Here is a 23,950-nt window from a genome sequence, read left to right as displayed (position 1 = left end):
CCTACAGTCAATAATACAGTAGAAAAATAAGTCTATATACAATGTGAGTAAATGAGGTGAGATAAGGGAGGTAAAGCCCCAAAAAAAAGGCCATGGTGGCGAAGTAAATACAATATAGCAAGTAAAACTCCTCCTTTTAGTGTGGTTTCCTCTCTCCCTCCCTCCCTCTCTCCTTTCCTGGTGTCTGTCCAGAATGTGTTAATATTTCAGAGCGACAGAAGAGCTGTTCCAAACCCTTCCGTAGCCCTAGGCGGTTGTTACCTAGAGGGTTAGAACACAGTGTGTGTGTGTGTGTGTGTGTGTGTGTGTGTGTGTGTGTGTGTGTGTGTGTGTGTGTTACGGTGTCTATATGACTACCACATGACAATCTCTGTCAGTGTCATATGGTTGTGTTGTGGTTGTGTTGCGATTGATCTCATTTTTTCTGAGACAGCTTGCAGTACCCCGTCAACCACCCTAGAGGGCGCTGTTTGACGGCAAGGCCAATACTACATCCTCAAGGACGTCCTCACTCGGCCCGCGCTCCACACCGTGTACCAACCGCTAGTGGATTTGGGAGCACCACACACATACACACACACACGGAGGGTGGGCGAGCGGGCAGGCAAGTGTCAACCCCCTCCAGCACTGGTTGGGCTTGTCTGAGTCCTCTGGAGTGTGAAGGAGGGACGGGGAGAGGATGAATCTGAGGTGTGTGTGTGTGTGTGTGTGTGTGGTTGTGTGGAACTCAAGGTCACTAGCAAAGTGAAGTGGATGAGAAGAGGAAACATTTGCGCACATAGCCCTCCCCCTTTCTCTCTCTCCCTCCCCCTTTCTCTCTCTCCCTCCCTCCCCCTTTCTCTCTCTCCCTCACCCTTTGTCCCTCGCCCATTCTCTCTCGCTCTTTCTCCCTCCCTCTTTCTTTCTCTCCCTCCCTCTTTCTCTCCATTTCCTTTGTTTGACTCGTTTTATGGCCCCTCTCTCCCTTTAACTGTCCTGTCCTCCTCTCCTCCCTCTTAATTTCGCAAACACACTCCCTATTATTCTCTCTCCCTCTCCTCTCTCTCTCTCTCTCTCTCACTCTCCCTCTCCTCTCTCTCTCTCTCTCTCTCTCTCTCTCTCTCTCTCTCTCTCTCCCTCTCCCCTCCTCTCCTCTCTCTCTCTCGCTCTCTCCTCTCTCTCTCTCTCTCTCACTCTCCCCCTCTCTCTCTCGCTCTGTTTTAATTAGCTGGTGTAATTGCAGTAGTAAATCTTAGCTCATGTCCCAGGGAGAGTGGCTGATATAGGGCTGATTTTAATAACCACAGCCAGTGGTAGCGCATTACAGCTAACCTCTAACTGCCTCTTCTCGCCCTGTGTGTGTGTGTGTCTGTGTCTGTCTATCGTCTGGGTGTTTTAAAGGGGGGTTTATGAGCTGTTTATGTGGTTGTGGCAGCAGTGAGAATGAGTTCAAGGTGAATCTGTGTCTGTGTGTCAGCTGTGGTGCCTTATCAGTGATGCAGGCTGAATAGCGTGTGTGTGTGTGTGTGTGTGTGTGTGTGTGTGTGTGTGTGCTTCATCACTGATGCAGGCTGCGTGGTGTGAGTGCGTCATCACTGCAGACCTTCATGGCCAGGAGAGCAGAGAGAGGTCAGAACGGCCCTGAGAGAATAACACACACACACACACAACCTTTCTCTCTATAACACACACCCTCTCATAAACTCTCAGGGTCACTCTCAGAGTTACAGAGTAGTAACCACTAGGACCGTGGTGTTCCTTACTGTTGGCGGATACATTACTATAGAAACAGTACTGTGGTTTAGCCAGTAGAGGTCACTCATACTCCACGCATCGCCATACATACAGCCATCCACATGAGTGACTCTTTTGTTCTACAGCACATGGATCACTGGCATATACACAGAGTGTACAAAACATTATGAACCCCCCCACACACACACTCTACAAGGTGTTGAAAGCGTTCCACAGGGATGCTGGCCCGTGTTGACTCCAATGCTTCTCACAATTGTGTCAAGTTGGCTGGATGTCCTTTGGGTGGTGGACCATTCTTGACACACACGGGAAACTGTTAAGTGGGAAAAACACAGCAGCATTGCAGTTCTTGACACTCAAACTCTTTTGTCTTGCCCATTCACCCTCTGAATGGCACACATACACATTCCATTTCTCAAGGCTTAAAAATGCTTCTTTAACCTCTCTCCTCTTCAACACTGATTGAAGTGGACTTAACAAGTGACATCAGTAAGGGATCATAGCTTTCACCTGGATTCACCTGGTCAGTCTGTCACGGAATGAGCAGGTGTTCCTAATGTTTTGTACCCACAGCTAGTTGAATGATTATAAAGTAAGTTTAAAATGGTAAACAAATATATCTGTCTGGTTGGTTCTAGGGAGATGTTATAAGATGATGTAAATGTAAGGATGCCATAAGGGTTCAATACATGAAATGTAGAGCTGCATTATGTTGAGACTTTATGAGATTTGGTCGGAAATGCATTGAAGAGGTCTAATTGCGTTTTAGAGTAGAGGCTTTTAGTATACTTTTAAAATCTGTTTTGGGACTTGTGAGTCTTCATTCAATGTAGATAATTAATTGAAATAAATATATGTCGTCTGTACGTGTACACTAGGCCTACTCTTTCAACCCTATATAACTTCATTGGTTTGACTTTTTACAAAGATTTTACGTTCTCTAGATGGTACTTTTTGTCATGTCTTTACCATACCATCACAGCACACATGCAAGCTGATGACTGGTGGAAATGACAAATAAATGTCCTTCTCATTTTATCATGATTTGATGTTTAATTTATTTTCAACTTTATACAGCCTTTATAAGATGGCGTGTGTGTGTGTGTGTGTGTGTGTGTGTGTGTGTGTGTGTGTGTGTGTGTGTGTGTGTGTGTGTGTGTGTGTGTGTGTGTGTGTGTGCGCGCGCTCGCTCTTTGGGTCAGTGGAGGAATTCTTCCAAGCAGTTACACTGTTCAGACACCAGGGGTGCGCAAGTGAGCACAGTCCTAGCCCCTCCCCTAACCCCTCCCACCCAGCCTGGCCCTCCCACATCCTGCTTCCCTTCCCCCCCTGCCCCACCCAGCCATCTGCTGTTGGGCTCCACATGCACTGCCAGGAATCCATTTTCCCTGCTTCCTTTCAGAAAGAAAAACAGGATGAAGGGGCTCTTTCAGGCCGAGGTTATCCTGGAAAACCCCCTTTCTCTCTTTAACACACACACACACACACTGTGGCATAATGTGCACATTTAAAGTTTAAAGGGACCAAGTCAGCTGTCCTTCTGTTAAGTTTAGACAAAAGACCTCATGCCTCTTTTTACCCCCCCTTCCTCCCCCTTCCCCATGCTCTCCATTTTCTCTCCAGTCTTTGTCGCATACATTCCATTCAAACTTTTAGAGTAACTTCATTTTCAAATTGAACGCGTGAGGCTTCCAGTCAAAACGTATTGAATTAAGGTCGTGAAGTTCAAGAGTTTGTAAACAGGAGAAACGTGTACTGCGTGAGTTGTATGGCAGCTAGACATGTAGAAGCATAATATCAGGAGCCTCTCAGTCCAAACGTTAAGAATGTGACCCCCGAAACCTCAAACCCTCTCCTCCACTTCTAGCTGGGGAGAAACTCGGGGCAGAAGAATGTTGTATGGGGGGGGGAAAAAGTTGTATTCAAGTTATATAATGTTGGGTGCACTTCTCCCAGCTGGCCAGTAGAGGTGTGTCATGAGCCACCCTTTTCCACCATACGCACACAATGGACTCTGCCATCTGTAAGCTTTTAGAACAAAAAGAACCTTGGTCCAGTCTACTCCGCATGCAGGGAGTGGTAACGAGAGAATGAAAGAGGAGAGGGAATGAAGGAGAGGAAAATGGATGAAATAAGCGCTTTTCTCTCTGAGAAGGGGTTGATTTTTGGTCTTTCCTGTTTCTTGTTTTTCACGCTCTCTTTTCTTCGCTCCAAGGCAGCGAGCCATCACCTCCTCACACAGATTCTATCCTTTTAAGGAGTGAGAGAGGAAGGGAAGCGAGAGAAGAGGATGGGGTGATTAATAACAGTTCAGGCCCGGTGACCGATAAACAGACTCCTTTTTGTACTCACTCACTCACTCACTCACTCACTCAGACACACACTATTTATTTAACCTTTATTTAACCTTTAACTATTTAACTACTGCATGACTTGGCTCTTCTCCTCCTTAACCCTCCTCTTCTCCTTTGTTTCTCTCTTTTGATAAGCAGCAGGAGATAGATTTGTAATGTTAGCTGAACAGTAACGAAAATACTTGAGAGCGTACACACACACACACACACACACACACACACACACACACACACACACACACACACACCTTGTCTCAGTGCCAGACAGCTGTTGGAGAGGCAGGGGGCTGTGGTGGGGGTAACCAGGGGGAGGGGGCGTATGGGGGTGAGTAGGGGGTCCCTTTTGTGCGGGTGGGGAGCAATAGAACTACAGCATGTACTATAAAACAAGAACGTTTGTCTGTTTGCTAATGGATATGCCATGTGTGTGTCAGTGTTCTCCCCCATTGTGGCAGTTTAGTGTGAGTGTTGTGTTATCAGTAGCCAGTAGGGGTGCCATTGCACCATAAATGAGAGAACCTGTATGTGTGCAGCCGTTTTGCCCGTGGCCTGATTTTATGAATCAGTGATGACGACGTCATAGGAAAGCTTATCTGAGGGCTGTGCTCTGATTGGCTAGAGCGCATCATGCACTATCATAAGCGTAAGAGCACACTCTCATCCCCTCTCTCTCCTCTCATCCCCTCTCTCTCCTCGCATCCCCTCTCTCTCCTCTCATCCCCTCTCTCTCCTCTCATCCCCTCTCTCCTCTCATCCCCTCTCTCCTCTCATCCCCTCTTCTCTCTGTCTCTCGCTCTCTCTACGTGACCAAAAGTATGTGGATACCTGCTGGTCGAACATCTCATTCCAAAGTCATGGGCATTAATATGGAGTTGGTCTCCACTTTGCTGCTATAACAGCCTCCACTCTTCTTTCCACTAGATGTTTGAACATTACTGTGGGGACTTCCATTCAGCCACAAGCATTATTGAGGTTGGGCACTGATGTTGGGCGATTAGGTCTGACTCGCAGTCGGTGTTCCAATTCATCCCAAGGTGTTCGATGAGCTCTGTGCAGGCCAGTCAAGTTCTTCCACACCGATCTCGACAAACCATTTCTGTATGGACCTCGCTTTGTGCACGGGGGCATTGTCATGCTGAAACAGGAAAGGGCCTTCCCCAAACTGTTGCCACAAAGTTGGAAGCACACAATTACTTAGAATGTCATTGTATGGTGTAGTGTTAAGATTTCCCTTCACTGGAACTAAGGGGCCTAGCCTAAACCAGGAAAAACAGCCAAGACCAATAATCCTCCTCCACCAAACTTTACAGTTGGCACTATGCATTCGGGTCGGTAGCTTTCTCCTGGCATCCGCCAAACCCAGATTCGTCCGTCGGACTGCCAGATGGTGAAGCGTGATTCATCAGTTCATTTGTATATATAATGTATGTTCATCTCTATTTGTCTCTCTGATTGTGTGTCTATGTCCCTGTGTGTTTGTCTTTGTCCGTGTGTGTAACGATGGATATCCTGATAGTCTTCCTGCTCTCTGTATGCTCCAGGACAGAGTGTGAGAGACACAATGGTGTTTATGATTCCCATTGACGATACAGACAGCACACACACACACACACACAATACATTAGGTACATACGAAGACAACATATGCTTGTTGTCACACAGGGAAAACACATATGCTACCCGCAGACGAGTGACAAAGATGCTTACAGGAGGTTATGATGCCAAGTGAAACAAACAATGCTGTTCAGTAGTGGCTGTGAGTGGTGGGGTGTGAGAGAGAGAGAGACAGAGAGTGGGGCCTGCTCTTTGTTATAATACAGTGCACTGTGGTAGTACTGTGGTAGTGGTAGTACTGTTGTAGTGGTAGTACTGTAGTGGTAATGGTAGTACTGTTGTAGTAATGGTAGTACTATAGTGTTAGTGGTGGTAGTAGTAAGGGTAGTACTGTAGTAGTGGTACTGTTGTAGTGGTACTGTTGTAGCGGTGGTAGTAGTAGTAGTTATATATACAGTACCAGTCAAAAGTTTGGACACCTACTCATTCCAGGGTTTCTTTGTTTTTTACTATTTCTACATTGTAGAATAATAGTGAAGACATCAAAACAATGAAATAACAAATATGGAATCATGTAGTAACCAGAAGTGTTAAACAAATGTAAATATATTTGAGATTCTTCAAAGTAGCCACCCTTTGCCTTGATGAGTTTTGCACACACTTGGCATTCTCTCAACCAGCTTCACCTGGAATGCTTTTCCAACAGTCTTGAAGGAGTTGTTGGTTGCTTTTCCTTAACTCTGCGGTCCAACTCATCCCGAACCATCTCAATTGGGTTGAGGTCAGGTGATTGTGGAAGAAACTTTCAAAGTTCTTGACATTTTCTGGATTGACTGACATTTTTTTGTTACATTACACTTATTCTAAAATTGATTAAACTTGTTTTCCTCATCAATCTACACACAATACCCCATAATGACGAAGCAAAAACTGTTTTAGACATTTTGCCGGTTTATTAACTTAAATATCACATTTACATAAGTATTCAGACCCTTTACTCAGTACTTTAAAGCACCTTTGGCAGCAATTACAGCGTTGAGTAGTCTTGGGTATGAAGCTACAAGCTTGGCAAACCTGTATCTTTCTCCCATTCTTCTCTGCAGATCCTCTCAAGCTCTGTCAGGTTGGATGGGGAGCGTCGCTGCACAGCTATTTTCAGGTCTCCAGAGATGTTCGATCAGGTTCAAGTCCGGGCTCTGGCTGGGCCACTCAAGGACATTCAGAGACTTGTTGAAGCCACTCCTGCGTTGTGGTGGCTGTGTGCTTAGGGTTGTTGTCCTGTTGGAAGGTGAACCTTTGCCCCAGTCTGAGGTCCTGAGTACTCTGGAGCAGGTTTTCATCAAGGATCTCTCTGAACTTGGCTCCGTTCATCTTTCCCTCAATCCTGACTAGTCTCCCAGTCCCTGCCACCACCACGCTTCACCGTAGGGTGCCAGGTTTCCTCCAGTCGAGACGCTTGGCATTCAGGCCAAAGAGTTCAATCTTGGTTTCATCACACCAGAGAATCTTGTTTGTCATGGTCTGAGAGTCTTTAGGTGTCTTTTGGCAAACTCCAAGCAGACTGTCATGTGCCTTTTACTGAGGAGTGGCATCCGTCTGGCCACTCTACCATAAAGACCTGATTGGTGGAGTGCTGCAGAGATGGTCATCCTTCTGGAAGGTTCTCCCATCTCCACAGAGGAATTCTGGAGGTCTGTCAGTGACCATCGGGTTATTGGTCACCTCCCTGACCAAGGCCCTTCTCCCCCGATTGCTCCGTTTGGCCGGGCGGCCATTTTAGAATAAGGCTGTAACGTAACAAAATGTGGTAAAAGTCAAGGTGTCTGAATACTTTCAGAATGCACTATACGTTATATTTTGAAATACCGAATGTATGATTTTCAATACCATTTCAAAAATACAAAGTAATATTTTTTTTTGGGGGGGGGGGACTGCATGCTATGCCACTGCTTATAACTAACTATAAGTTAAGTATAACCATAAGAAATCTAAGATGTGTCAAATAAATGATATCACGCTCAGGGCTCCAGCTTGCTAACTTGGCAAGATCAACCTTCTTGGTTTCAGCAGAGACATTCAATCGCCTCCTGGATCAAGATCCCTGTTAGCTAAATTATTTTGTGCATACTTTTTTTTTTTGTGTGTGTGTGTGTGTGTGTCGAACACACTGAACTCAACCCAGAAGTACACACACTCCCCACAGACAAGTTCCTGACCCTTGTTCCAACAGTTTGAGTGTGTATGGTGGTGTGTTCACTGCTGCTTTGTGCTTGCCTCCGAGCCCTCCCTGTCCATCTGCATGAGAACTATGTCCAGTAGCCTTGTGCGACGTGAAAAGTCTTCCCCCGTGGTGGTGGAGTGCTGTTTCTCCCGTCTACTCCGAGGTGTAACGTTACAATGCTCCCAACACCTCCATTACGTTCTACAGCTGGAGGTGGGAGACACACGAAAAGGGCATCTCTGTCTCTGCCAGCCTCTATCTACATCCACCCCTTTCCCCCCCTCTATTTCTATCATACTGTTTCTTTTGTCACCTCTGTAATATCGCTCTTTCTGTTTTACTTGTCATATGCTTTAAAATGGTCACCTTGGCCTTCTCTCCACTGCTATATTCCTTTTCTTTACCCTCTGGCGCTCCATCTCTCTCCTCCCTCCAGTTGAAATGTGCCTCGGGATTGACATGAGTCCTCTTGCCATTTAAGCAGACACTTTTATCTGAAGTGACTTAGTAGCCGTGCTCTACCAACTCAGCTACTGAGGACCAAATATTAACAATAGAAATTCTTCACCCCATCTCTCTCTCTCTCTCTCTCTCTCTCTCGCTCCCTCTCTATCGCTCTCGCTCCCTCTCTCGCTCTCGCTCTCTCGCTCCCTCTCTCTCGCTCCCTCTCTCTCGCTCCCTCTCTCTCGCTCTCGCTCGCTCTCTCTCGCTCTCTCTCTCGCTCTCTCTCTCGCTCTCTCTCTGTCTCTGTCTCTCTTTTTCTCGCTCTCTCTCGCGCTCGCTCTCTCTCTCTCTCTCGCTCTCTCTTTCTCTGTGAATAGCTAAGAAAGACCAGGAGGGAGAGGAGGAAAAGAAAACAACCCAGAAGAAGAAGGTGAAAGAGTTGAAGGTGTTGGACTCCAAATCATCGCAGAACCTTTGTGAGTGTCATCACCACCATCCACTATGTTCAGCTTCTCAGGCTTTCAATGCAGCAAAGGGTCTAGCAGTCAAGTAGTGTTGTTGTTTGGGTTGTGTGTGTGTGTGTGAGCTCTGACTGGCTGTGTGTTTCAGCCATCTTCCTGGGCTCGTTCCGTCTGCCCTACGAGGAGATCAAGAACGTCATCCTGGAGGTCAACGAGAAGCTGCTCTCTGAGTCCATGGTGCAGGTACAGTCTTTGTCTGGCTTGCTGGCTGAACGTGAGCCGAGTCAGTGTTTCCTATGCGTGCGTTTTTATGCATTCAAATGTTGTATTCGTCCTGTGTGTAAATTAATGTTCTCGCTCTCTCTCTGTGTGTGTGTGTAGAATCTTATCAAGCAGCTGCCTGAACAGGAGACGCTGAATGTTCTGGGTGAGATGAAAGACGAGTATGAAGACCTGGCAGAGGCCGAGCAGTTTGGAGTCGTGGTGAGAACAGAACACACGCTATTATGTGGGAAAATGAGGCATTAACAAAGCTCTGATTGGCCTGAATAACCCACAGCGTAACACATTAGACTTGGAAAACACAAACTAGCCAACCACACACACAAACCCATTGACCCTAGTCAAACACTACCAGGAATTACAATCCCTCCCGTCCCACTTTAAAGGAAACATAACTTATAAAAGGCTTTATAGAGCATTCACAAGTGTTCATAAGCACTAAAAAGATGCTTCAGAAATCATGTATAACACACATTTACCTCTTGTGTCTGTCATAGTCTCCAACACTCCCTTCTCTCCCGCCTCCAGATGTCGTCGGTGAAGCGGCTGAAGCCTCGCCTGACGGCCATCTTGTTCCGGCTGCAGTTTGAGGAGCAGCTGAACAACATCAAGCCGGACGTGGTGTCCGTGACGGCGGCCTGCGAGGAGCTCAGGAAGAGCGCCGCCTTCTCCCAGCTGCTGCAGATCATCCTGCTGGTGGGCAACTACATGAACGCCGGTTCCCGCAACGCCAAGGCCTTCGGATTCAGCATCAGCTACCTCTGCAAGGTGTGTGAGAGAGATCTACAGACACGCTACAGGGTTCGGACAAAATGGACGTGTTAAGCAGACTGCATTAAGGGTTTTAAAAGGGAGGGGGATAAAACTCTTGTCTGATTTGCCCTCTGACCCTCTGTCCAATCAGCTGCGGGACACCAAGACAGCTGACCTGAAGCAGACGCTGCTGCACTTCCTGGCTGACGTTTGTCAGGAGCAGTATCCCGACGTCATGACCTTCCCAGACGAGCTCATCCACGTGGAGAAGGCCAGCCGAGGTAACCATGACAACCGTGGACCACACTAGGGTCGGGGCGACGTCAGCCTTTGTCCTATCGGGATCAAGTAGTGATAAAATCACGGGCTGGATAGAAGCAAAGTCCTCCGTCCTCGCGCTTCATAATACTTGTTTTGCTTCCTCCTCGCTTAACATTCAGTTTGTTCTATAGCCTCGGCCTGTAGACTTGTTTCATTCTTGTTCTTTTTGAAAGCGGCAACTTTAGGACTATTTGAATATTTAAGAAATAGGCTCCTGTTCACAGCTTAAATGTGGCTTTAAGCCTTTATGATAGGCCTAGTAGGAAGATAGGTTATTGGCTATTTTGTTTCTGGGTTTTTTAGATGCATTTTTTTCCCACACGGATCATTTATTTCTTAATGGGCTTAAACTTGAAGCTTGTAATTCGATTTTTTTTCCCCCTATAGGCTATTGCTATCGTTTGAGTGAGTAGTGGCTGGCCCCTCCAGGGTTCCTTTTCTATAGCACAGCAGGGTTTTCATTAGGCACCAACGGAACAAAGCGGACTGAAACCCGGGAGGAATTACCTGGACTTAAGAATAAGAATCTCTAGTTTTTGTTTTATGTTGCAAACTGTTTTGATACTGTGTGTCCTAATCAACATGACCCAGGGCAGAGCTGAGCCCATAGACATGTGGCTGGCTGACCTCACCCTCCCTCTCACACCTCACACTGGCTTTACTCAGTAAACTCTTTTAAATGGATAAAGTAATCCTTCTAACCCCCCCCCCTTAAAAGATTTAGATGCACTTTTGTAAAGTGGTTGTTCCACTGGATATTATAAGGTGAATGCACCAATTTGTAAGTCGCTCTGGATAAGAGCGTCTGCTAAATGACTTAAATGTAAATGTAATGTAAATGTTTGATCTCTCTCGTTATTAGTCCCCTGGCTACCACGCATGTGTAAAATGATGAAAGTGTAGCTTGGCCCAAAGTCCTATTCATATCGAATGGAGAGACGAGGGGATATAGCCTGCATTTTTTTTGTTCTTTTAACAGCTAGACCCAATATAGTTAAGGAGTGTTCGTTATAAATAAACGGAATAGCTTTGAGCTATAAGGCCTATGCGTCCTACAGAGCTAGAGAGAGAAGCAGTACTCTGACTGGACATTTTGCGCTGCTTTGGTGGAATGTTCACCTCTGTCTAGCCTACTATACTCTGTTGCGTTCTATAGGCTTACATAACAGGCTGTTTATTGAAGTAGGGCTATAGCAAATAGGACCCGGCAGATTACTCGGAATGTCACCCGTGTGCTGACCGACCCGGTTCCTTAGGCCTACGGCGCGGCGCCAGTCAAGTTTTAAATGGGCTAAACCATCGCCTGTCACATCACGGTGTCGTCACCGTCGGCGATGGCTGTCAATAAGACGCTAGACGATGCTATCGTAATATTACCCAACCCTAGACTACACCTAACACCTACCCTCAGGACTAGGGCGGGGGCGGGGGATGCAAATATTCAGACACAGTTTTCCTTTCCTTGTTTTCTCTCCTCATCCCTTTGCCTTTCATGACACGTGTTGCCCTTTCACCTCTAACCCCTGTGCCAGTGTCGGCTGAGACTCTGCAGAAGAACTTGGAGCAGATGGGCCGTGCGCTGAAGAGTCTGGACAAAGACCTGGAGACCTTCCCTCCTCCACAGAGTGACAGGGACATGTTCATAGAGAAAATGAATATATCCTTTACTACTGCAAATCACATTCACTCTTAACCTCTATGGGCTAGGTGGGACGCTAGCGTGCCACCCGTGGTGCACTCCATCAACAGCAGGTGCATTTCAAGAGCGGCAAATTTGAATCCAAATAAATGTCAAAATTCAAATTTTTCAAACATACAACTATTTTACACCCTTTGAAAGATAAACATCTCCTTAATCTAACCACGTTTTACGATTTCAAAAAGGTTTTACGGCGAAAGCATAAATTTAGAGTATGTTAGGACAGTACATTTACAAGAGTTGTGTGTAATGTTTTGTCAATTCAAAGACAGGGTCACCAAAACCATAAAACCAGCTAAAATGATGCACTAACCTTTTACAATCTCCATCAGATGACACTCCTAGGACATTATGTTAGACAATGCATGCATTTTTAGTTCTATCAAGTTCATATTTATATCCAAAAACAGCGTTTTACTATGGCATTGATGTTGAGGAAATCGTTTCCCTCCAATAACCGGCAGTCAAGTCAGCGTCACAAATTAAATAATTAAAATTAGAAAACATTGGTAAAATATTATATTGTCATTTAAAGAATTATAGATTTACATCTCTTGAACGCAATCAACTTGCCAGATTTAAAAATAACCTTACTGGGAAATCACACTTTGCAATAATCTGAGCACTGCGCCCAGAAAAATACGCGTTGCGATACAGACTAGACGTCATGTTGGGGAGATCTAAAATCGAAAATACTATGTAAATAATCCATTACCTTTGATTCTCTTCATCAGATGTCACTTCCAGGTATCACAGGTCCATAACGAATGTAGTTTTGTTCAAAAAAGCTCATCATTTATGTCCAAAAATCTCCGTCTTGTTAGCACATGATCTAAGCCAGCCGGACTTCTCGTCATGAACGAGGGGAAAAAATATATTTACGTTCGTTCAAACATGTCAAACGTTGTATAGCATAAATCATTAGGGCCTTTTTAACCAGAACATGAATAATATTCAAGGTGGACGAATGCATACTCTTTTATAACGTATTGGAACGAGGGTACCCAACATGAACTCGCGCGCCAGGTGTCTAATGGGACATCATCGTTCCATGGCTCTTGTTCGGTCAGATCTCCCTCCAGAAGACTCAAAACACTTTGTAAAGGCTGGTGACATCTAGTGGAAGCAATAGGAAGTGCCAAAATATTCCTCAGCCCCAGTGTTTTTCAATGGCATAGGTTTAAAGGTAATACAACACATCAGGTATCCACTTCCTGTCAGAAAATGTCTCAGGGTTTTGCCTGCCAAATGAGTTCTGTTATACTCACAGACACCATTCAAACAGTTTTAGAAACTTTAGAGTGTTTTCTATCCATATATAATAAGTATATGCATATTCTAGTTACTGGGTAGGATTAGTAACCAGATTAAATCGGGTACATTTTTTTATCCAGACGTGCAAATGCTGCCCCCTAGCCCTAACAGGTTAAGTCAAACTTAACGCGAGTCATTTTCACTTCCTCTGATCCAATAAAGTTATGTGTAAAGTGTTGTTTCTAAGGAGCGCCGCACATCCGGCGAATTACGACGGAGAACGGAAACATCCTCTGATGTCATTTCCTGCAGGCCAGGTCTTCCATGCTGAGTGTGTGTGTGAGTGTGTATGCCTCTGTGTGTTCCTTAACGCTGTTCCTCACAGCTTCGTGGGCAGTGCCAGAGAGCAGTATGAGAAGTTGGACATGATGCATAAGAACATGGAGAAGCAGTACTCTGACCTGGGGGACTACTTTGTGTTCGACCCTCGCAAGATTTCTGTCGAAGAGTTCTTCGGCGACCTCAACAACTTCAAGAACATGTTCCAGGTGAGTGTGCGCTCGCTCGCGTGCGTGTCTCTCGTTTCGGATCGATAGCGAACAGCACCTGTTTCTCCTCACCTGTCTGCAAGTAATATTTACTGTGTTAGTAGGCAGGTGTAGTCTACAGGTCTTATCAGTTTCCTCTTAGCCTAAACAAACACATTAGAGGGAAGGAGGAGGAAGGGGAAACCTGGGGACAGGTTTAGCCACTTGTTCCTAGTGTTGACATCGCGTTTGGTAACGGCATTTTAAGCCGTTTAAACTGCGACTGTGGTTTACTAAGAGAGCTCCGTGGTCCTGCAGCTGCTGGCTTGTTTGACCCGGTTGTCTTGGCACACAGGCCAACTCTTGAAATGTTTCTCGGGTGTCACACTTTTCGCGCGCTCGCTCTCTCTCCCCCCCCCCCCCCCCTCTCGCGCACACACGCACTCACCGTCTCTTGTGTCCATGTCCCCTCAGCAAGCGGTGAAGGAGAATGCGAAGAGGAGGGAGGCGGAGGAGAAGATCAAGAGAGCAAAGCTGGCCAGAGAGAAGGCTGACAGGGAGAAGGAGGAGAAACAGAAGAGAAGCCAACAACTGGACCTCAACGCAGGTCAGAGTGTCTGTGGGAGAGGAGTGGGTCAACGTGTGGGGGTGGGTAGGTGTGTGGGGGGGGGGGGGAAGGGTGTTTTGTGAACTGAACTTCTCCTTGATACCAGCTGGGGGCAGTCAGAGCCCACTGTACTGCGGGATCTCTGTGTGTGTGTGTGTGTGTGTGTGTGTGTGTGTGTGTGTGTGTGTGTGTGTGTGTGTGTGTGTGTGTGTGTGTTTCTCCAGTAATCCACAGCAGACCTCAGATAATCTAATATAGAGGATCTCTGCACAGAGCGAGAGGAAAGAGCGCGTGAACGAGAGACGGAGGACACAAATGTGGAGGAGACTATAGTCTCTGTCTTATCCCCTCGTACCGTTGTTTTTGGAACGAGGGATTTTTGTCTCAGAAAAGAGTAAGAAGATGGAGGAACTCTCTAGCTCCACAAATACGTCCCTCTGTCTGAGATTCAAACAGGCTGGGATAGCGGCCGTCTTATCCTGACACACACACACACACACACACACACACACACAGGGCATTGCGCTGAAACCCATACAAACGGACCACAAATTAGTCACTTTTGCCTTCTACACCCTCACACACGCTGTCCCTCCCCCACTTTTCTTTCTCTGACCTACTTTCGGAACATTCCTTCTCTTGGCTCCAGTTGGTCTCCCTTGGGACTCCACAGTTCCACAGTCAACAGAATTCCTCTCTGCTACAGCGCTCTGTGTGTGTGTGTGTGTGTGTGTGTGTGTGTGCGCCCCCTCTCCTGATGATGTGTTCCAGCTGGCTCTTCTCCTCCCTCTTTTTCTTCCATCTCTCCCTAATTCTTTCCATCACTTCTCCCCTTTCTTTTTAAAGGGCCAGTAAGTGATCTACCTGCCATCCAAACCAATTCTCCGTGCAGTGTGTCGAACGTGAAGGAGTCAGTTTTCAATGGTCAACCACGACAGACATTCAAAACACACACACACACACACACACACGCGCGCGCGCACCATCCATCCATCCATTCATTCATTCATAGAGCTTTGAGTGCCTATTGAGCTTCATGTCGACAGTTGACCATGAAACTTGACTGAACGCTTGTGTGTGGCTGGGAGGGGAGGGTCCTTTTACATACAGGTGGTAGGACTGTCAAAGCTCTGTGGTATTCTTCACAACCTAGTTAAACACACACACACAGTACACACACTCACCTAGTCTTTTTTTGTGCGTGTTGACCTGTGTTCAAGGTCTCTCTTCATAATTACTTTGCTTCACATTTACTTCCTGCTTCTCACACCCTCCCTCTCTCCGACACGCACACTAGTTGGTTGAACTCTGTGAGGTCAGAGTGTGTTTGGAGCTCATGGCCTTAACATTCCCATGTGAAATAAACACAGAGATACTGTCCTCAGTTTCTCTCACATAGACACTCGCGTCGGTACGGTCATTAGATTAGGTGATATTACATTATAATACCAGCATATAAATTAAGATTAAAATACAGCGATATTACTTATACTACTGCTCATTTAAAATCAGGATTTAGGCCTAGTTTATTTATGCTTAGTCTTCAGTGTATGTATTCTAGGGTTTAGTGCCAATGGCAAAAGCCTATTGAATTAGGGACAGCAGCTGTAAGCTGTAAGCTGACCTGGGAACTGTTCATATTCCTCAGTAGCAACAGTCCTGCATAGTTCCCCAGGTCTGCAGCTAGGTGTCAGTGCTGCATGAAAGAGGGTGTGTTTGTGGGTGGGGGGGCGAGGGGGTGAGCGAGAGAAGACACGTGGGTGTGTGTGGCGTGTAGCCACTGGGAGTGCTGTGGCTCTACCTTAGAGCCTGTGTGAGGGGGGGTGGGGGAGGGGAGTTGTAGAGCAACAGATGTCTCAGGGGGATTAGACAGCGTTGGTCCTCTCCAAACAGAGGGAGGGACACGGAGAGGAGAAAGGGATAGATGGGATGACAGGACAGGGGTGGGGATGGACAAGACCTGCAAGAGTGGTAGTCATGCTGGGTAAACCATCTCTCGTGGCCGAAGGGGGGGGCTGTTGTGTGTGTGTGTGTGTGTGTGTGTGTGTGTGTGTGTGTGTGTGTGTGTATTTGTCAAGTAATACCATTAGGGGTGCTCTTGTTCTGCACATGATGACACCAGGCTGTGTGGGGGTGTCTAAGGGACATCTTTAGAGAATCGCTGGTATTTTCTCCAGCTTTATCTCTAATGCTGATTCTCTAATGCTATTACCGGATTAGCAGAGTTTATGCCATTTTAACTCACTGCCTTGCTATACCTTGTTTTTGTTGGGGTCATCGTTACACACCGGTCAGAGAGCATTTGATAATGACCTTGACCACCACTCACTCTCCTATTGATTTCCAACCATAGATTATCAATGGCTGTGTTCATTAAATCAGTATTGTGCAACAGTTTTTAGGGATCATATGTGAGTTAATCAATTTGAAACACTTGTTGATAGCTAATTAATGTAAATAAAATAAAAAATGATCAAAATAAACCTTGCAGAAATGATAGGGCAGTCGATAGTGTAATTTGCCCTATTCAATCGTTAGACAGTCTTTCCTATAGCCAATGTAGCTCCATACAATAATGCATACATGCTGTGCAGTGAGAGGGCCTTTGCCCTAGGATACGGTCATCTCATTTTAGTTGAGAAGTCATTAGGTAAACCTATAAAGCATGCTTTTTAAAACCGGTCCCGGTTTGTCCCTTTATTGCTGCCGTTAACACCCACCCAAAAGCAGTTTCCTCGAAGATGTGTTTTCACTGGATGGCTTTGGGTTTAACACAAGCGTGTGATTTATGGAGGTGGGAGTGGTTTTGTGCCAGATGTATTCTCCTTTTGGTTAAAAATAAAAACACGACTGCATGTTTTCTGCCTGTGCAGTTGTGTGCTGCGGCCACTTGGGTGGGTATGCGAGCTGTGTTGTGGGCCTGCACTGTGTGTGTGTGTGTGTGTGTGTGTGTGTGTGTGTGTGTGTGTGTGTGTGTGTGTGTGTGTGTGTGTGTGTGTGTGTGTGTGTGTGTGTGTGTGTGTGTGTGTGTGTGTGTGTGTGACTTTCTCTGACGTGACAGACAAGTCTAGGAGCCATCTGCTGCTAGGCTTACAGTGGGATTAAGCTAGTGGGGGGAGGGGGAGGTGAAGACAACAACCTTTAACCCCATGCATCACCCCCCCCCTGTCAACCTCCCTTCTTTTAGTTCAAAGTGAAAATAATTCAAACCATATGCCTGAGTATGCCAGTGAGTCCCCTGCCCCCGTTAGACAGCCAGACACTGTGTCTGCGCAGGGGTACAAAGACATAAACATACACACACACACATTGTAGACATCCCCGGTCGACATTGAAGATTATTGAGCCATAGTTTACTAGACCTGTAGATTGTGTGAGAGTGTGTGTGTGTGTACTCCTGCAGCCTCTACAGGATCTGAACTAGGTCAGTGCCCAACTAGGTTACTGTATGTAATGGGCCACCATGTCCATGTGACTGGTGACACTCCCCCACCCCCCTGGGGGAGAGTTCTGTGTGTTTGTGAAGGTAGGGGGCTGCTTTGTCTACTGAACTCTCCTCTGTCGTATGTCTGTATGAAGGATGCTGAAAATGATGTGTGTTTTATGGTAAATATGGATGTTTCTGTGTTTTGTATTGATTATATATGTTATAAAGTTGTGTATGTGATATTGATTGTGTGTGTGTGTGTGTGTGTGTGTGTGTGTGTGTCTATACAGAGGGTGATGAGACTGGTATCATGGACGGCCTGTTGGAGGCGCTGCAGTCTGGTGCTGCCTTCAAGAGGAAGAGAGGCCCACGACAAGCTGGTAAGAACACACTCACTCACTCACTCTCACATACATACAGTGGCAAGAAAAATGTATGTGAACCCTTTGGAATTGCCTGGATTTCTACATAAATTGGTCATCAAATTTGATCTGATCTTCATTTAAGTCACAGCAATAGACACACAGTGTGCTTAAACTAATAACACACTAATTATTGTATTTTACTTGTCTATATTGATTACATAGTTTACACTTTCCCAGTGTAGGTTGGAAAAGGTATGTGAACCCCTAGGCTAATGACTACTCCAAAAGCTAATTGGAGTCAGGAGTCAGCTAACCTTGAGTCTAATCAATGAGACGAGATTGGAGATGTTGGTTAGAGCTGCCGTGTGAGTTTGCTATTCACAAGAAAGAAGCATTGCCTGATGTGAACCGTGCCTCGAACAAAAGAGACCTCAGAAGACCAAAGATTAAGAATTGTTGACTTGCATAAAGCTGGAAAGGGTTACAAAAGTATCTCTCAAAGCCTTGATGTTCATCAGTCCACAGTAAGACAAATTGTCTATAAATGGAGAAAGTTCAGCACTGTTGCTACTCTCCCTAGGAGTGTCCATCCTGCAAAGATGACTGCAAGAGCACAGAGCAGAATGCTCAATGAGGTTAAGAAGAATCCTGGTGTCAGCTAAAGACACCTCTGGAACGTGCTAACATCTCTGTTGACGAGTCTACGATACGTAAAATACTAAACAAGAATGGCGTTCATGGGAGGACACCACGGAAGAAGTCACTGCTGTCCCCAAAAAATATTGCTGCACGTCTGAAGTTTGCCAAAGTGCACCTGGATGTTCCACAGCGCTTCTGGCAAAATATTCTGTGGACAGATGAAACTACAGTTGAGTTGTTTGGAAGGAACACACAACACTGTTTGGAGAAAAAAAAGGCACAGCACACCAACATCAAAACCTCATCCCCACTGTAAAGTTTGGTGGAGGGAGCGTCATGGTTTGAGGCTGCTTTGCTGCCTCAGGGCCTGGACATCTTGCTATCATCGACAGAAAAATGAATTCCCAAGTTTATCAAGACATTTTGCAGGAGAATGTAAGGCTATCTGTCCGCCAATTGAAGCTCAACAGAAGTTGGCTGACGCAACAAGACAACGACCCAAAACACAGAAGTAAATCAACAACAAAATGGCTTCAACAGAAGATAATACGCCTTCTGGAGTGGCCCAGTCAGAGTCCTGACCTCAACCCGATTTGAGATGCTGTGGCATGACCTCGAGAGCAGTTCACACCAGACATCCTAAGAATATTGCTGAACTGAAACAGTTTTGTAAAGAGGAATGGTCCAATATTCCTCCTGACCGTTGTGCAGGTCTGATCCGCAATTACAGAAAACGTTTGGTTGAGGTTATTGCTGCCAAAGAAGGGTCAACCAGTTATTAAATCCAATGGTCCACTTACTTTTTCCACTCTGCGCTGTGAATCCTTACACAGTGTGTTCAATAAAGACATGAAAACCTATAATTGTTTGTGTTATTAGTTTAAGCAAACTGTGTTTGTCTATTGTTGTGACCAAGATGAAGATCAGATCAAATTTGATGACCAATTTATTCAGAAATCCAGGTATTTACAAAGGGTTCACATACTTTTTCTTGCCACTGTACATTCTTGGACACACTCTCTCTCATGCACAAACAGTGACCTTCCCTCTGATGAAGCCTTCAGTCCCCTGCTGCCTCCTGTTTGTACGGTGCCATCTGTTTTGTTGCTAGAGGGCCGAGGTGTGCTGTCAGCTCAACCTGGCAGGACAGGGAGGGGGGGAGAGGGTGACAGCGACAGGGATTTGTGGCGGTCTGGGGTGTTCAGTTATAGAATAGAAATACACTATAAAAATATGGCTTCACAATGACCTTTTTAAACAGGTTAACCCATGTTCTGTTGACAACCGCTAGCCCGAGGCTAGCACTAGCTGTCTAGACTGGGTTCATTGTGTGAACACATGCTTCAGTCAGTCTGTCTCTAAGTGATCTGTGCGGACTTCCACTCAGACCTGTTCTACTCTACAGTTCTCCAGCCTCGCTCTCTCAGGCTAGAGGAACACCACCCGCATAATCTGGTTAAATACTCTCTCCTGCTTCACTGGCCTATTGAGTTACTCACTTCAGCTGCTGCACACACACACTCACGTGTACACACACACACTTAAGAAAGCTCACTGTCACAGAAACACACATACACAAAGTTACAGCACCAGAGTACAGGCTACTTAGAGCCCAGACATTCTTCCCCCCCCCCTCCTTTTTTTTCTCCCACCCTCTTTCTCTTTCCCTTCCTCCCTTTGCCTCTCTCCTCTCATCTTTCCTACTCCCCGTCTCTTCCGGGCGGTTGTGTTTGACGTTTCAGTGTTATGAGTGTGGTGATTGTCAAGTTTGGTTCAGTGATCTGTGGAAGTGTCCTTTGGGGTCCTCTAACTCTGACAGGCATTTTCCAGGGACAGCTAAAACTCTTCATCACAGGGAGGTGAGGCCCAGTCAACCTAATCACTGCTAAACAGAATGAGAGACAACCAAAGGAAGGAAAGAAAGAGGTAGAGGAATGAGGGAAAGGGGGGAAGAGAGAAGGGGAGAAAAGTGCCCACTAGGGTCTGTCAGACACCGCAAACAGGAAATGTGTGCTCTCTCTTCCCTAGTTCTTGTTTTCTATGTCTGTGTTGGCTAGCTGTGTGTTGTTGTTTTTTTCAGGCCAATCAGAGCTTTGTTAATGTCTCATTTTTCCACATTGATTTTCAAAGCCACCTTTTCCAGTCTGCCACGGGGTTCTCCCCAGCTAGGCTGGCCTCTCAGATGACTCCGAGGTCTTATTGTAGCGGGCTAGAGGAGGAGGTACATCCTGGTACTCTGGGCTGGTTTCAGTTAAGATGGCTGACATGCTGACTCTCATGCACACGGACCTACACCCGCATGCACTACATAGAAAACCCTCTAAGACCTTCTTGTTACTTCATTAGTACGGCCATTACTATTACTCTTTCACGCACATCCCCCTGTTCTTCCTCACGATAGAGCACCCACACACACACAGTTCCAGCCTCATGCTGGGTGTTGTCATGAGCTGTGTTCGAATACTAACAGTACTATTTGTGATGTGAATTGAGTATTTACTATGCTTATTCGTCATGGTATGGATATAGTTAGTACACCAAAAGTTCCCGGTTGTCGTACTAAAATCGGCAGTATACACGCAGAGGACACTATTTCCGTACTTTAGGGCCATAGTGCAATTCTTCAGGAAATGAGCATGGCTTCACATCGTTTCGAGATTTGAAGAAAGTGGCGGAAAATATGCAGTCGAAGTACGAGAGCGGATAAGTAACCTTACACGTTATATTGGCTACGCTGTCCTTACGAACCACATAGCGTGTCATTACAGCAGTATGTACCGGTATGTTAGCTACGCTGTCCTTACGAACCACATAGCGTATCATTACAGCAGTATGTACCGGTATGTTAGCTACGCTGTCCTTACGAACCACATAGCGTGTCATTACAGCAGTATGTACCGGTATGTTAGCTACGCTGTCCTTACGAACCACATAGCGTGTCATTACAGCAGTATGTACCGGTATGTTAGCTACGCTGTCCTTACGAACCACATAGCGTATCATTACAGCATTATGTACCGGTATGTTAGCTACGCTGTCCTTACGAACCACATAGCGTGTCATTACAGCAGTATGTACCGGTATGTTAGCTACGCTGTCCTTACGAACCACATAGCGTGTCATTACAGCAGTATGTACCGGTATGTTAGCTACGCTGTCCTTACGAACCACATAGCGTGTCATTACAGCAGTATGTACCGGTATGTTAGCTACGCTGTCCTTACGAACCACATAGCGTATCATTACAGCATTATGTACCGGTATGTTAGCTACGCTGTCCTTACGAACCACATAGCGTGTCATTACAGCAGTATGTACCGGTATGTTAGCTACGCTGTCCTTACATTACATTACATTTACATTTAAGTCATTTAGCAGACGCTCTTATCCAGAGCGACTTACAAAATGGTGCATTCACCTTATGATATCCAGTGGAACAACCACTTTACAATAGTGCATCTAAATCTTTTAAGGGGGGGGTTAGAAGGATTACTTTATCCTATCCTAGGTATTCCTTAAAGAGGTGGGGTTTCAGGTGTCTCCGGAAGGTGGTGATTGACTCCGCTGTCCTGGCGTCGTGAGGGAGCTTGTTCCACCATTGGGGTGCCAGAGCAGTGAACAGTTTTGACTGGGCTGAGCGGGAACTGTGCTTCCTCAGAGGTAGGGGGGCCAGCAGGCCAGTGGTGGATGAACGCAGTGCCCTTGTTTGGGTGTAGGGCCTGATCAGAGCCTGAAGGTATGGAGGTGCCGTTCCCTTCACAGCTCCGTAGGCAATCACCATGGTCTTGTAGCGGATGCGAGCTTCAACTGGAAGCCAGTGGAGAGAGCGGAGGAGTGGGGTGACGTGAGAGAACTTGGGAAGGTTGAACACCAGACGGGCTGCGGCGTTCTGGATGAGTTGTAGGGGTTTAATGGCACAGGCAGGGAGCCCAGCCAACAGCGAGTTGCAGTAATCCAGACGGGAGATGACAAGTGCCTGGATTAGGACCTGCGCCGCTTCCTGTGTGAGGCAGGGTCGTACTCTGCGAATGTTGTAGAGCATGAACCTACAGGATCGGGTCACCGCCTTGATGTTAGTGGAGAACGACAGGGTGTTGTCCAGGATCACGCCAAGGTTCTTAGCACTCTGGGAGGAGGACACAAGGGAGTTGTCAACCGTGATGGCGAGATCATGGAACGGGCAGTCCTTCCCCGGGAGGAAGAGCAGCTCCGTCTTGCCGAGGTTCAGCTTGAGCTGGTGATCTGTCATCCACACTGATATGTCTGACAGACATGCAGAGATGCGATTCGCCGCCTGGTTATCAGAAGGGGGAAAGGAGAAGATTAATTGTGTGTCGTCTGCATAGCAATGATAGGAGAGACCATGTGAGGATATGACAGAGCCAAGTGACTTGGTGTATAGCGAGAATAGGAGAGGGCCTAGAACAGAGCCCTGGGGGACACCAGTGGTGAGAGCGCATGGTGCGGAGACAGATTCTCGCCACGCCACCTGGTAGGAGCGACCTGTCAGGTAGGACGCAATCCAAGCGTGGGCCGCGCCGGAGATGCCCAACTCGGAGAGGGTGGAGAGGAGGATCTGATGGTTCACAGTATCAAAGGCAGCAGATAGGTCTAGAAGGATGAGAGCAGAGGAGAGAGAGTTAGCTTTAGCAGTGCGGAGAGCCTCCGTGACACAGAGAAGAGCAGTCTCAGTTGAATGCCCAGTCTTGAAACCTGACTGATTAGGATCAAGAAGGTCATTCTGAGAGAGATACGAACCACATAACGTATCATTACAGCAGTATGTACCGATATGTTGTTCGCTAGCTACCTAACGTTAGCTGGCTACTTATACATCAAACTTGCCAGCATATTAACTATAGGCTAACTACCCAACGTTTATGGACTTGATTATTCCCGTCATTCTTAGCTAAATGGTATAGTCGCTGTGCGTTCTCAATGGACATTCGGGTGCTTTCGTAAATTCGTTCTTACTATCCCGATTTCAGAGTGCAGAATAATGAATTTACGAGCGCTCAACACTCGTTGAATATGGCCGGTGTCAGTAAACGTCGGCCTAAAAAGCGTAATTAAATTGTTGCCACCAGCACAGTTAGTCACCAACGCTCTGGATAACATGAAAACTGCCTAACCAGCTCCGGTAGTGCGAGTGAAATGGTCAAAGTGGTCTCATTTGTTGTTTCTGGAAGAAGCTAGCTAGCAAGCTAGCCAACGTTAGCGTGGGTGCTTGACTACCGTTGTACGGTCAGAACGCTCAAATCAACCCTACTCCTCGGCCCGAGTGTCCAGTGCGCGCTCCGAGCGCCAA

The 23,950-nt window shown here is 46.4% G+C and overlaps 1 protein-coding gene across 5 annotated transcripts in view; it reads left to right on the top strand.

Moving 5' to 3' along the window:
- Window positions 1-23,950, top strand: part of LOC106604875 (protein diaphanous homolog 1) — a 137,486-nt gene that overhangs the window by 106,638 nt on the left and 6,898 nt on the right. For all 5 annotated transcript variants that reach the window (XM_014199962.2, XM_014199965.2, XM_014199961.2 and 2 more), the window contains 9 exons: window positions 8,685-8,783; window positions 8,917-9,011; window positions 9,150-9,251; window positions 9,579-9,818; window positions 9,955-10,084; window positions 11,657-11,781; window positions 13,461-13,625; window positions 14,079-14,211; window positions 17,929-18,018. In XM_014199962.2, coding sequence (XP_014055437.2) covers window positions 8,685-8,783; window positions 8,917-9,011; window positions 9,150-9,251; window positions 9,579-9,818; window positions 9,955-10,084; window positions 11,657-11,781; window positions 13,461-13,625; window positions 14,079-14,211; window positions 17,929-18,018 — 1,179 coding nt within the window. The remainder of the gene's footprint in view (window positions 1-8,684; window positions 8,784-8,916; window positions 9,012-9,149; window positions 9,252-9,578; window positions 9,819-9,954; window positions 10,085-11,656; window positions 11,782-13,460; window positions 13,626-14,078; window positions 14,212-17,928; window positions 18,019-23,950) is intronic.

The sequence above is a fragment of the Salmo salar genome, chromosome ssa05, assembly GCF_905237065.1.
Source record: "Salmo salar chromosome ssa05, Ssal_v3.1, whole genome shotgun sequence".
NCBI lineage: Eukaryota > Metazoa > Chordata > Actinopteri > Salmoniformes > Salmonidae > Salmo > Salmo salar.
The sequence above is the reverse complement of the archived record's forward strand: the minus strand, read 5'-3'. Positions and strand labels throughout refer to the sequence as shown.